This window comes from Mugil cephalus, chromosome 10 (assembly GCF_022458985.1).
Source record: "Mugil cephalus isolate CIBA_MC_2020 chromosome 10, CIBA_Mcephalus_1.1, whole genome shotgun sequence".
In the NCBI taxonomy this organism is placed as follows: Eukaryota; Metazoa; Chordata; class Actinopteri; order Mugiliformes; family Mugilidae; genus Mugil; species Mugil cephalus.
Window position 1 is genome coordinate 26,239,512 of NC_061779.1, and position 11,952 is coordinate 26,251,463.

The 11,952-nt window shown below is 41.7% G+C and overlaps 1 protein-coding gene across 4 annotated transcripts in view; it reads left to right on the top strand.

Annotated features, from left to right (window-relative positions):
- Nucleotides 1-11,952, top strand: part of ankrd27 (ankyrin repeat domain 27 (VPS9 domain)) — a 28,202-nt gene that overhangs the window by 12,602 nt on the left and 3,648 nt on the right. For 3 of the 4 annotated variants that reach the window (XM_047596655.1, XM_047596652.1, XM_047596656.1), the window contains 19 exons: nt 27-148; nt 1,093-1,210; nt 1,746-1,878; nt 1,983-2,075; nt 2,304-2,425; nt 4,217-4,299; nt 4,413-4,528; nt 5,441-5,533; nt 5,649-5,846; nt 7,196-7,255; nt 7,766-7,882; nt 8,101-8,145; nt 8,231-8,347; nt 8,445-8,639; nt 10,046-10,165; nt 10,263-10,436; nt 10,914-11,007; nt 11,265-11,343; nt 11,425-11,488. In XM_047596655.1, coding sequence (XP_047452611.1) covers nt 27-148; nt 1,093-1,210; nt 1,746-1,878; nt 1,983-2,075; nt 2,304-2,425; nt 4,217-4,299; nt 4,413-4,528; nt 5,441-5,533; nt 5,649-5,846; nt 7,196-7,255; nt 7,766-7,882; nt 8,101-8,145; nt 8,231-8,347; nt 8,445-8,639; nt 10,046-10,165; nt 10,263-10,436; nt 10,914-11,007; nt 11,265-11,343; nt 11,425-11,488 — 2,143 coding nt within the window. The remainder of the gene's footprint in view (nt 1-26; nt 149-1,092; nt 1,211-1,745; nt 1,879-1,982; nt 2,076-2,303; nt 2,426-4,216; nt 4,300-4,412; nt 4,529-5,440; nt 5,534-5,648; nt 5,847-7,195; nt 7,256-7,765; nt 7,883-8,100; nt 8,146-8,230; nt 8,348-8,444; nt 8,640-10,045; nt 10,166-10,262; nt 10,437-10,913; nt 11,008-11,264; nt 11,344-11,424; nt 11,489-11,952) is intronic. The other variant, XM_047596653.1, reaches the window with a different exon arrangement.

Here is an 11,952-nt window from a genome sequence, read left to right on the forward strand (position 1 = left end):
ATACTACTTTTTTCACACTTGTTTAGCATAAATTTGTCTCGGGCGAAGAGGGAGCTGAGTCAGCTCAACCAGCAAACGTCCCCCCTCCTCAAACTCCTCTGCCTGCGGCGAGTTGCCCTGACAGCCACCCAGACGCCCAGACGCACTGGTACATACTGTGTGTGTGTGAATGTCAATTCAGTCATAAGTCAGTTAAATCTCCTTATTTTCCAACTTTCTGAGTTCTATCCCAGGATCAGAACAATGATACTAAGCACTTGTATTAGTCAGTCAGTACTTAAAAATGTGCATATTGCTCATTAGTTGGCAAAACGACAGTTTCAGTACGTACATATGCGGTATGTTGACAGTGTCTTCTTCTGGCAACATCATGAATAAACATGCCAAGTACCCTGAAAAACTCTGTCCAAGTACACTGGAGAGGCGCTGTTTTAAAGATATATTGCAGTTTGCTCCCAATTACTAATTTGATTTTTGACTTTTTGCTTAAAACTTTTGCTAAATGTAATGTAACGTAATTTAGCAGTGCATATGATGAAGTCAAATGAATCCTTCTTGAGTTGTGACTCAGGATCCCTGACTTCTCTGGCCTGTAAGAGAAGCCAATAAGATAGAGGCAAGACATGTCATAAACATTTCAGAACCACCAGGAGAGAGAACTGCGCTGTGACTCATTATTGGTAGCAGGGAAACTACCTTGTTAAATGTGTAAACAGGACAAAATAAGATTTCATAAAGTGTCGGTGACATTTTTTTACGGTCTGAAATTGTCCGTCAGTCACATCTCTGTACAGGCACACTGAACTCTGCACGATCTCAAGCGTCCTCTCCCTGTGTGTAATTAGATCAGCTCATAGGACAGTACCTACTCTGTTGACCTCTAATGTGTTTGTCAAGTTTGCTTTGGAAATCCAAGCTTACTGGCGCACAACCGCTCTGCAGAGTGGTACGATGCACACCTAATTTATGTTTGTCAAGAGGCCAATTTACTCATTTGGTTTAGACAGAGGGCGACTGTCCAGTAGCATCTAGACAACTTGAGATCAGGAAAGCGTGGTGAAAAATGACCGCATGTTATTTTTGTATCTCCAGTCGTAGTGTCAGTGACTGAATGCATGTCTTCCGTCGCAGTCAGTATAGATGCTGTGAGCGCCGATGATCTCCTCTCTGTCATCCTCTACCTGCTGGTGAAGACCGAAATCCCCAACTGGTGAGAAAGACCCTTTGAAACGAAATTATTTTTTTAAAAATGTTTATTTAAGCAAGACACAATTTAAAACAAAACAAAAAAAAAACTAAATCCATTCTCTTGCCACTTAGTCCTGGTTTGCTGTGGAGACTGTGGTGGTGTCTGTTAGAAGATAAGAAATCAGGACAATCTGGTCTTTATGTGTTTAATTCAGCATCTACAGACGGGCTCACAGCACGGATAAAGCACCAAGCTCTGAGAGTGGCTAATGAGAAAAAAGAAATGCACACTGTAGATCTGTTTTATACGTCTTATCTACTGGTGACCATCTTTCCCTCCTTTTAGCAAACTCAAGAATACTAAGCAGCACATGACCTATATATCTACAGCAGCACCTAAACAATGTGTGTTGAAGTTTGTGACAAAATGTCATTCCACACAGGTTATTTTAGTTCATTTATTATTATGAGTTGATCTTAATCTGCTGGGGGCATCATAATCTGGATTTGCAAAATGCATGTTGCATATGCGCTTGTTTCTTGTTGTTTGCGGTCAGGATGGCCAACCTGAGCTACATCAGGAACTTCTGCTTCAGCCACTCCAGCAAAGATGAGCTCAGCTACTGTCTGAGCACATTCGAAGCGGCGGTGGAGTACATCAACCTGGGGAAGCTGCTGGACACGAACTCTGTGAGACACGATCACATGCCAATGGAAACATTGGATTGAGCTTTGTCAGTGTTGTATGTAAGCAGCTGTTTCACCTACATCTTCTGTTTTTCTTGACCTCTCAGGGTTCAGGTGAGCTGAATGACAAGGCTCTGTTCAAGGAGAGGATGAGTCTGCTGGCTCAGAGCTCTGCCATGCCCATCCACTGTCTGTTTGAGGTGAGCTGCAACACTCAGACAACTACGTCTCTTTCCCCAGTGTGGGATCAATTGAAGGACTCTATCTGTAGATTGACATTTCACTCTACATTAACTCTGTTTGTTACTGTTTTTTTTAAGTAATCTGCAAATCATTTTTGAACCACACTAACCTGTATGGAAGTTGCTATGAAAATGAATTCCCTTGACTGTAGGATTTCTAAACTCTGTTTTTTGTGTTTGTATTAGCACATAGCAAATGGAAACGAAGCTGAGGTGGAACGTCTGCTGAGTGAGGGAGAGGCCGATGAGGACGTCAGGATGTGTCACCCCCTCTGCTCCTGTGACCTCTGTGACCTCCAGCTGTCCGGGTCAGTGTCCAGACACGGATACAAACACTCACAGAGAGGAAATGAAAGGTTCAATAAAGCAGATTTAAGAGTCACCCTTACATGAACTGTCCACAGCAAACACATTCCACATTCATTCTACTTCATTTACAGTCTGTAACCAGGCAGGTCAAGGTCTTTTGCTGGACTCGCTTGCTTTTCAGTATTTAGTAACGGGTGAGAACTATTAATGAACTTACTATGCACAGTGTTGTTCTGACTCAAGTCTAGAGAGGAATGTATAAAATCTATAGAAAATATACAGAGGATATATAAATATATACAAAAAAAACATTTTATTGGCAGGACACCATAAGATATAAAATAAACACTCTAATATAATAAAATATATTAACTCAACCTATGAACACAGTGGTGGTAGAACAACATAGTAATGAAATGGACAGTAGTGCAAATGTACAATAAGGTGCAGAGTTGCAGAGTGTAGTAAAGTATGGATGTGGTCCAGTCGAGGGGCAGAGGGACGAGGTTGTGGACAGAATGCAGCATCCTGACAGTCTGGTGGACGAACCTTTTCCCTGAAGGCCAAACTAAATGTCAATGTAATATTTTTAGCAGGTTATGAAGTAACCCTGATTAGCAGGGCAGTGTTGCTGAATTACATCACATCATTGCACAAGCATTGTTGATGTGGAAACATGTTTCTCTTGTCTTGTCTGAAAGTTGTGTTTCTGCTCTAAATATTTATAAGCTGTAACTCAGTGTGTGCAATCAGTCCTCAGCCAAGTTTCTGTGAAGCACTAAACAGAAAATGAAGAAAAGTCTTTGTTTTAGGAAGTTGTTGAACTCTAGTGTGTTGCTATTTGAACGCAAAGAGACACAAGCGTACCGGAACATTTCCTCTGTCTACTACTGTGTCTGTGCTGTTAACAGAAGATGTGGCAGGTATCAAATCTGCTTTCCCAAATGTTCACATTACACAGTAATGTTACTGTATTTATACACCACGCGAGACAAAACAATATTCCCAAACACACAGTCTACCATGTTGGAGATTTTGATAATTTGTAGTAAGTATGCTCTAACATAAATCTGGACCATGTTAGAAATGTGACTGCTAAAGAGCAAACAGCAGAGTTGTCCTGTGGGGAAAATCATCTTGTGATGTGTAAAAGTTAAGCTGAAAAAGAAACAAAGCTGCCATGTTTCTTACCCAGGAAACTCCCTGTCTGCTACTTCTTTTCTTACTCTACATCATTTCCCCTATTCTTCGCTTTCTTTTACAGGAAAGCGCTAAATCAGGAACAAAAAGCACTTTGGGCTTTCACTTCCCACATGGATACTCGCCTCTGGGGCCCCCAGTCACCACCTGCACACACTCAAAGGGTGTTTATGTGTACAGTGCAACCATCATTAATAATTCACAATCTACAGTCTAGAGGGCGTAAACTAAAGGAAGTTTGAGTTTTTTTTTGGACCTTGAGCAACATTGGACACCAAGGTCTGTTCATGCTGTCCTCAACTTTTACAATGACAGCCAAGAACTAATGTCCATGAATTTTAGGGGCAAAATCTTCCTTCAATTCGTGTTATGGCTGAACAGGAGATCCATCATCCTTTGTAAATTTGGACAACAAAGCCCTTTGTCACTGACCACAAAATGCAAACAAAATATGGTTCTCATAAGGTATAAGGTGGGGGTTTGTTGGTAATGCTGCAGAGAATCCTAACATACCTGAGAAGTTCCTCCAGCACACAGTTTAGACTTCATTTATTAAATTAAAACTCTGGTGTGATTGCTTCATGTTTCAGGCGGTTGAATGATCCATCTATCGTCACACCGTTCTCCAGAGACGACAGAGGCTACACTCCGCTGCACGCTGCTGCTATCTGTGGTGAGCAGCTACAGTCACACACAGGATTAAAGCAGGGTTTTTGTTTCATTCTGCGAGCCATAATTTATATTTAAGAATGGTAAACAGACCTATGCATGCGTTTTGTGTGTCAGGCCAAGCCCAGCTGATTGATGTGCTCGTTCGTAAAGGAGCTCCAGTAAATGCCACAGACTACCACGCCCTCACACCACTGCACCTGGCCTGTCAGCGTGGATACCAAGGGGTCACGGTGAGCACACACATCTCACAGCAGCTCGCTTTTGTTTGTGTGTATACTTTAAATTCAGGTCTTTTTTTGTTTTTGTCTCATTTCTGAATCGTAGAATTTACTCCACGTTTAAAGCTGTCTTGGTAAATTGAATGCATTGTCCCTTAACACAGCATGATGTCCATCACTTAAGAGTCACATCCAGAGATCAACTTTCTTTTTCAGTGACAACAGTGATAATTATCATAAATGAAACTCAACACTTCCTCCAGTACTTTCACATTAAGTCACGTTATCCCTACATGCATACAGTATGGAGCTTTTATTGTGAAAGATTTGACATCACCTTGATGACAATGAAACTGAAACAAACCGAGGGTGGAATATAACAAACAGATGGATGAGACTGACATGAGTCAAAGCAATTCTGTAAATACAAACATTTTACTGAATTTATAGTTTGAGCTATTGTAGTAGAGTACATGTGATTCCACCTCTTTTGGCCTTGAACAGTGGTATCTGTTAGATACTACAATATGCAATGCTGAAAAATAATGTATCAAATAAAACTGGAATTAAGAATGGCACATTAATGTCCCACCTATCGTCTGTAACCACTGACCCGGTACAAAGTGGCAGGGGGCTGGAGCCTGTCCCAGCTGGCATTAGGTGAAAGGTGAGCTGATCACCCCTACTCACATTCACTGCCCCAGCCAGTTCATAGTCATTTAACCTCAAGCACAGTATGTATGTACTGTATGGTCGTTACAGAAGTATCATGTGTAGGATTAAAACAGTCTTACGAAGTCTTGATGTTAGCTGAGTGGTCTCTGCAGACACATTGTTTTGGAGATGAAGGGGATATAAAGGTCGTAAAACTGTATAACAATATTAGAAAGCAATTTCAAATTGCTCCCTTCTCTCTGTTATTAGCTGCTTCTGCTGCACTACAAGGCCAACACAGACGCTCAAGACATCAGCGGCAACACACCACTCCACCTCGCCTGCATGTACGGACACGAGGACGTACGTCATTACGTTATTACAAGCTTTTTTCAGCTCAGATCACAAACTGTATGCATTCTAACATTCCCTGATTACCTTCCTCGAGTGTTCACGCTGTGTGACGTGTGTGTGTCAGTGCGTCAAGGCGTTGGTGTACTACGATCTCCAGACGTGCCGCCTGGACCTGCAGAACGACAAAGGCGACACAGCGCTGCACATGGCGGCGCGCTGGGGTTACGAGACGATCCTGCAGGTGCTGCTGGAGAACGGAGCGAGCACTTACATCCTCAACAAGAACAAAGAGTCAGCGCTGCAGTGTGCGCTCAACTCCAAGGTTAGCAACACACACACAGCTGAGAGATGAAGAGGAACTGCAGCAAAATGTTCCCTGGTGTGTCTGAACAGAAAGTTTGTAAAGAGTATGTTCAGTGTGGTGTCTAAAAAAGGAAGCCAGGTGCAAGTTTTCACTTTATAGGACGGTGCCTTCCTACAATCTCAGCACAGTGCTCTGCATTTACACTGAGTGAGTTCCTCTAAGACTTAAAAGGTATGTTTACATGCGTCTGGACTGTACCAGCACTTCAGTGCAAAATAAAAAAAGTGAAAGTAAAGAGACAGGATGCTAAAAGAGTTAGTGGAAGCAGCATAATATGAGGCAGCTGTCTAACACTAAAGCGTTGACTGATTAATCACTAGTATTAACTAATCAGCACAAAAGGCCTGTTTGAAAATCTGTAGTTCTGTGTCACACTTTTCTGACCATCTGGATGTTGACATGGAACTGGTTTCATTACTTCCACCTTGTGCTGTTAAAAATTCATTCCTCTGCTTTATTCATTGTCAAAACAAAATGGTCTTTGCAAAATGTTCTAAGTATTCATAATCCCACTCTGTGCACTGAATAATGTAAAAAAAATAAATAAAGAATGCACCCCTCAAAATGTGAGATAAGAAAATTATATTCAGTATCTGATAAGATTGTCTTTACTCTTCCATACTGAACCTTTTAATACTATTAATGAAAACAAATCAACTCGGTGTCCACACTCCATCCAAGCTGCCGTTATTTTCGGTGTCATAGTTCTGGAGTCCAGCTAATCTGCTCAGCTGCCATTGGTTCCAGGAACTGACTGTTCCTGGGTGTGTTTGACTGGCCTGGTCGTGGGAACAGAGCTGACTGATCCTCTTAGGCAGAGAACTGACTTCAGGCTGTATGGTCTGATTCTGACCTCAGATCCACATCATTCCAGCTTTTGCCTCTTTAAGCTACCTCCCATTACCTTTTACAATTGATTTTATTGATTTAAGGTCCTTCATTGCCTCTCTCACAGGTGTTTTTCTGCCCTCACTGTTACCATCCCTATCTTGCGTAGTTTGAAATGCTTGTGCGTATGCAAAGCAAGAAACTGGAGCCAGAGCATGTGCATTGATGCCCTGAGGCTCTGACACGACTTGCCCAAGAAAAGGAGCTTGGCTGAGTCAGTCACTTTAAATATCATGAGACTCTGAAGTGTGTGACACACAAGTATAAAACAATTATTAGCTGAAATAATCCAAACAGATGTTTCACTGACCTCCTCAAAAACTCTTCTTCTGTTAAGCACCTGAGCAAAAGCAAAAGCAGAAAATGTCAAAAATATAATGTTCATAAACATGTATTATTTTTTTCCCATTTGTCTGCAGATCCTCATGCTGTTGCAGGCCAATCAGAATGGCCGCCAGCGCAGCGGCAGCGGAGTTGATGTGAGTCTTGTCTACCACATGTGTTTATCAGAAGATGTGACAGATGTGACCCTTTAACATGAGTTTCGTTTTGGGATTTTAGGGACTAGTTGAAAGTAGTTCTATTGAAAACTGGATACATTGTTTCCAAAAGCTCCCAAATTTCAAATAGTTTTGGTAGGTTTATGTGATAATGGACAAAGAGTAACAACCACGTAGTCTAACATGCATTGTAATGCAAATAGTGTTACCAGACTCATATTTCAGAAAAGACTATGCCAGGCTATTTCTATAGAGGCAGGTACACTGCAGTCTAATTATGACAATAATATGCAACATCATTCTTCCTCTTCTGGTCAGCCTTTATCTTTATTCTTCAGTAAAGAAGGTGCCATAATTTTTATATAGATTCCTCTAAAGTGTTATTTGTAAAAGAAAGCATTTTTTATGTTTGTGTTTAGTTTGGAGGGATTTACATTTACATTACAGCCTTCATTTCTTATTTCTCTCTCTCCCTCCTCCTCCTCTCAGTCTCCCAGTCACTCCCCTCTGGCCTCAGACAGCAGCAGCCGCCGCTCCTCCCTCTCTAGCACATCATCCCTGGGGTCAGAGGCCAAACCAGAGGGAGAACGAGTCAGACACAGAGAGGTAAACCATGGCAAGACTCACTGGGAGCTGACCACAGTGCAGAAAAACACTTCTAAACGATCAGAATCAGTTCTAAATCACAACTCAAAAATCACAACATCAACACTGCATTAGTAGTAGGTTTTTGTTGAGTATTTAACCAAAGCACAAGTAGTTGCTTGTACCACAGAAGAAGCAGTTGTTCCATGTCCTGATGCATCTGTCTGTTTGATTGACAGGTGGAGAAGCTGCTGCGAGCTGTGGCAGATGGTGACGTAGAGATGGTTGGTTCAATAAGCAGCACATGAACGCCTTGTTTGTTGAATCGTGTGTCTGCACAGGAGTCACTTGTGTCTTTCTGTAACTCAGGTGCGCTACCTGTTAGAGTGGATGGATGAGGAAGAGGAGGATGAAGCAGAAATTCGCTCTGATGTTGTGCTATGCCATCCTCTGTGTCAGTGTCCAAACTGCGCTCCCACTCAGAAGGTGTGACAGCCACTCAGACGACAACTACGTTTAAACTGTTCTCACTCCAGAAATGGGAGACCACGTTTAATGATCTATCCGATGTGTCTTCCTGTAGCTGTCGGGGCTGCAGCCCGGGACTCTCGGTGTTAACAGCTGTAACGCTGATGGTTTCACACCCCTCCATGTGGCCGCCCTGCATGGCCACTCGGCGCTGGTCGCCCTTCTGATCCGCCACGGGGCCAACGTCAATGCCCGCACCAACCAAAGCGCCACACCCCTTCACCTGGCCAGCCAGAACAGCCACGTCCAGGTAGGACCAAGTTGATCCAGGAAGTGATGCACACTAGTGTGTAAGCTCAACACTAACGGTCAACCGTTGGGACACCTTCTCATCCAATTGAATGAGCAGCTGTGTTCACACTTTAGACTGGTAGTGTATACACCCCGTTCCAGAACCAGTTCCAGGTATACAGTAAAAAAAAAAATACAAACCATCACAATTAATGAATTGAAATGTGTAAATAAGATGTAACTTGTAAAATCTTTAAAATTCATACAATGAAAGTAAAAGGTGTATGAATACATAAACCACAATAAATTTTTACACTATCCTACTTTAAAAGCGTCTGCCTGAAGTTAAAAGCCTACGTATATACAGGTAACTATATAACTTTAGAGGTATAGTTGGAGATGATCGTTGACTGGTCTGTGCCCAAAATGACTTTTACACAAGAATAAAAAGATCCTCTTCATTTATTACTTTCGGTAAATTCAGACTTTGGTTTTTGTGCAACTACTGACAATGGTAGTTTTATTTAACTGTTAATTACTGTTAATTACACACATCATAAATAGACAAACGTTATGGTTTTTCTTTTTGAAGGATCTTAAGAGTGTATCTGCTTTACACACAGTCACATAAGAACGAAGGACGGTAAATGTCGTATGCTGGGCAGCACACGGGGAGATTTTAGATGCAGACCTTGTTAAATACTTGTTAGCTTTGTTCTGATTAGTAAAGCTGTTCTGTTAATCATTGTTACAGATGTTTAGACATCACCATACTGTTTACCTGACTACAATAAAATTATATTTGAAACGACCAAAACAGGCTTATCCTGTTTATTTTTGGACTACCCCTCCCTCCCTGCCAGCTCAGTTCTTGGTTAAAGTGACAGTGCTGTGTCACAGTGCTGTGTCACACTAGTGCCAACAACAAACTGCTCACAGTGATGCCTTAAGCAGAAGTGGGTCAACCACAATCCTGATACCTCTGCAGAGAGGAAGTCTGCATGCTGCTTTTGTTAGGTTTGTTTGCACCACCCTGTGGTCAGAAATCAGCTCTGCAGTACAAGGACTTAAAGGATCATACGTTATATATCCTCACCACATTTCTTTTTGTCAACTTTTTTTTTTTTTATTAAAACCAACACCTTCAATAAGAATCACTGTGTTTCAAGACTGATATGTTTTATTATATTTTTTCTACTACCTGAGCTACTGTACATCCTGAATTAATCCTGAAAATAATAATTATTGGTGGTTTGATCACTGGGACATGGAGTAGTGGTGTTTGAAAGTTGTGTGAGCTATGGTTGTATCACAGTGACACCAGTGCTTTGAGTACTAGGTACGGATAGAAAAGTGCTATATAATACAAGACTATTTACTATTACATGATGAGCTGACTCTGTGTGTGTGGTCCTGCATGTTTAGGTGGTAAGGTTTCTGCTGGAATGCAACGCCAAACTGAATAAGAAGGATCACTATGGCAACACACCACTGATCCATGCCTGTCTCTGTGGAAACCTGGAAACAGCGACCATCCTATTACAGGTACGCACACACTCTCTCTCTCAGGGGAAGCAGATACCTGTGCACCTGTGATCAGGTCGCCGACATTATTCCTGAAAACATGAATGTCTGTGCGCAGAGCCATGCGTTGGTGAACACGGCGAACCTTCAGGGAAACACGGCTCTCCATGAGGCAGTGCGGAGTGGACACCAGGGACTGGTGGAGCTGCTGCTTAGGGGCGGGGCCTCGGTCGGCCTCAGGAACAAGAGGCAGAGGACGCCGCTGGACTGTGCCTATGAACTGGGTGGCAAGGTGATACTATACACACACCACAGGGACAGATGCTGGGTGTGACGTTGGATTGATGCAGTTATTTAGATTGTGAATGTTATTTGTGTACAGAATTAGTCAACTTATGTAAAAATACACTTGCTCCTCAGTCCACTTGCAGGTAGGTTGATGAGATTTCTTGGTGGATTTTAGATTCAGGTGGATTCACCTGGTCTCCATGTGGCTCCATCATGTTGAGACTGGTGCTCTATGGAGGTCGGATCACTAAAGATAGACTGTGGCTGCATGCTGGGTCTCATTGTCTTGCTGCAAATCTGATCTGAAAAAAACATCTTAATATATGCTTAAAATCTTTGTACAATGCTGTATGTCAAGGGTAAGCCCCACACTAAATTAAATAAGCTATCGGGCAATGTAGAAGAAAGCACAGATAAAATCTTAGAAAGAATTTGAACAATAATGGACTTTTCCATTTGTTATTTATTTTTTCTTCTACAGAACACTGAAATCCTGAGAGCTCTACAGAAAGCATCTGGACTTTCTCCTGATGCTGAACCAATCAAACTCCTCTCTGTCCCCAAAGGAGCCCTGGGTATGTAATACATTATTATGAATTCATTTCCACACCACAAATTGGTCTGTTAATGTTCAATCTCTAAGATAAAGTGTCATTTATTTCAAGCTTTGGAACCAAACTATTTGAATATGTGAATTATGAGATGTTTTGTGAGAGCCCTGTGACGGCCACTTGACTTGTTAGTAAAGCCGATTAAATTAAGATCATGTATGACATCAGCAATCTTCTGCCCGTCTGTAACTGGGATTGCCTGTGTCTTGTGGCCACTGCAGCTCATTCGTTTGTGCAGCGTTTGAGACTACAGGACCATTCCAACGGCAGGAGACAGAAGGCGGCCCAGTCCATCAGCAGGTAGACTGTGAATAATATCTCCCCCCTTAGATAAACAGTTCATGAAAAAAGGTGATGTAATCTGGATGTGCATTGATTCAGGATGCAGCAGAGGAAGAAAGGTTCCTCTGGTCCTCCTCCCAGGAGTTCACCAACCCTCAACCAGGTACATACATCCTTACTTCACTCTGGTAAATCAGATCACTTATTTAGTTGTAGACTGACAGTCCCTAGAGGAAAACATTTGACTCTGATCTAACTTCTATTACTGTTATTTCTGTAAATTGTATTAATTGATTAATTTTCAATTATGGACTTGTTAAACACACTATTTTTATTTGTTAATAATAATGTATTGTATTATGTATTATTACGTGAAGCAGGGACAAAAAAATAAATATGGACATAAAGACAAACAGTAAGAGGGGTGTATTGTGACAGTAATATATTATGTGGAAATATTTAGCTAAACTTGTTTGGTTTGGATCAGGGTTTATATCCTGTATTACAAACAGCCACCAGGGGGCGATCAATGTATAGCCTTTGTTAGTATCTCAATATACAACATAATCCTTTCTCTGGCATCACACACACTCCTATTTTATTTAATTTTTTTAACCTGACTAGGTG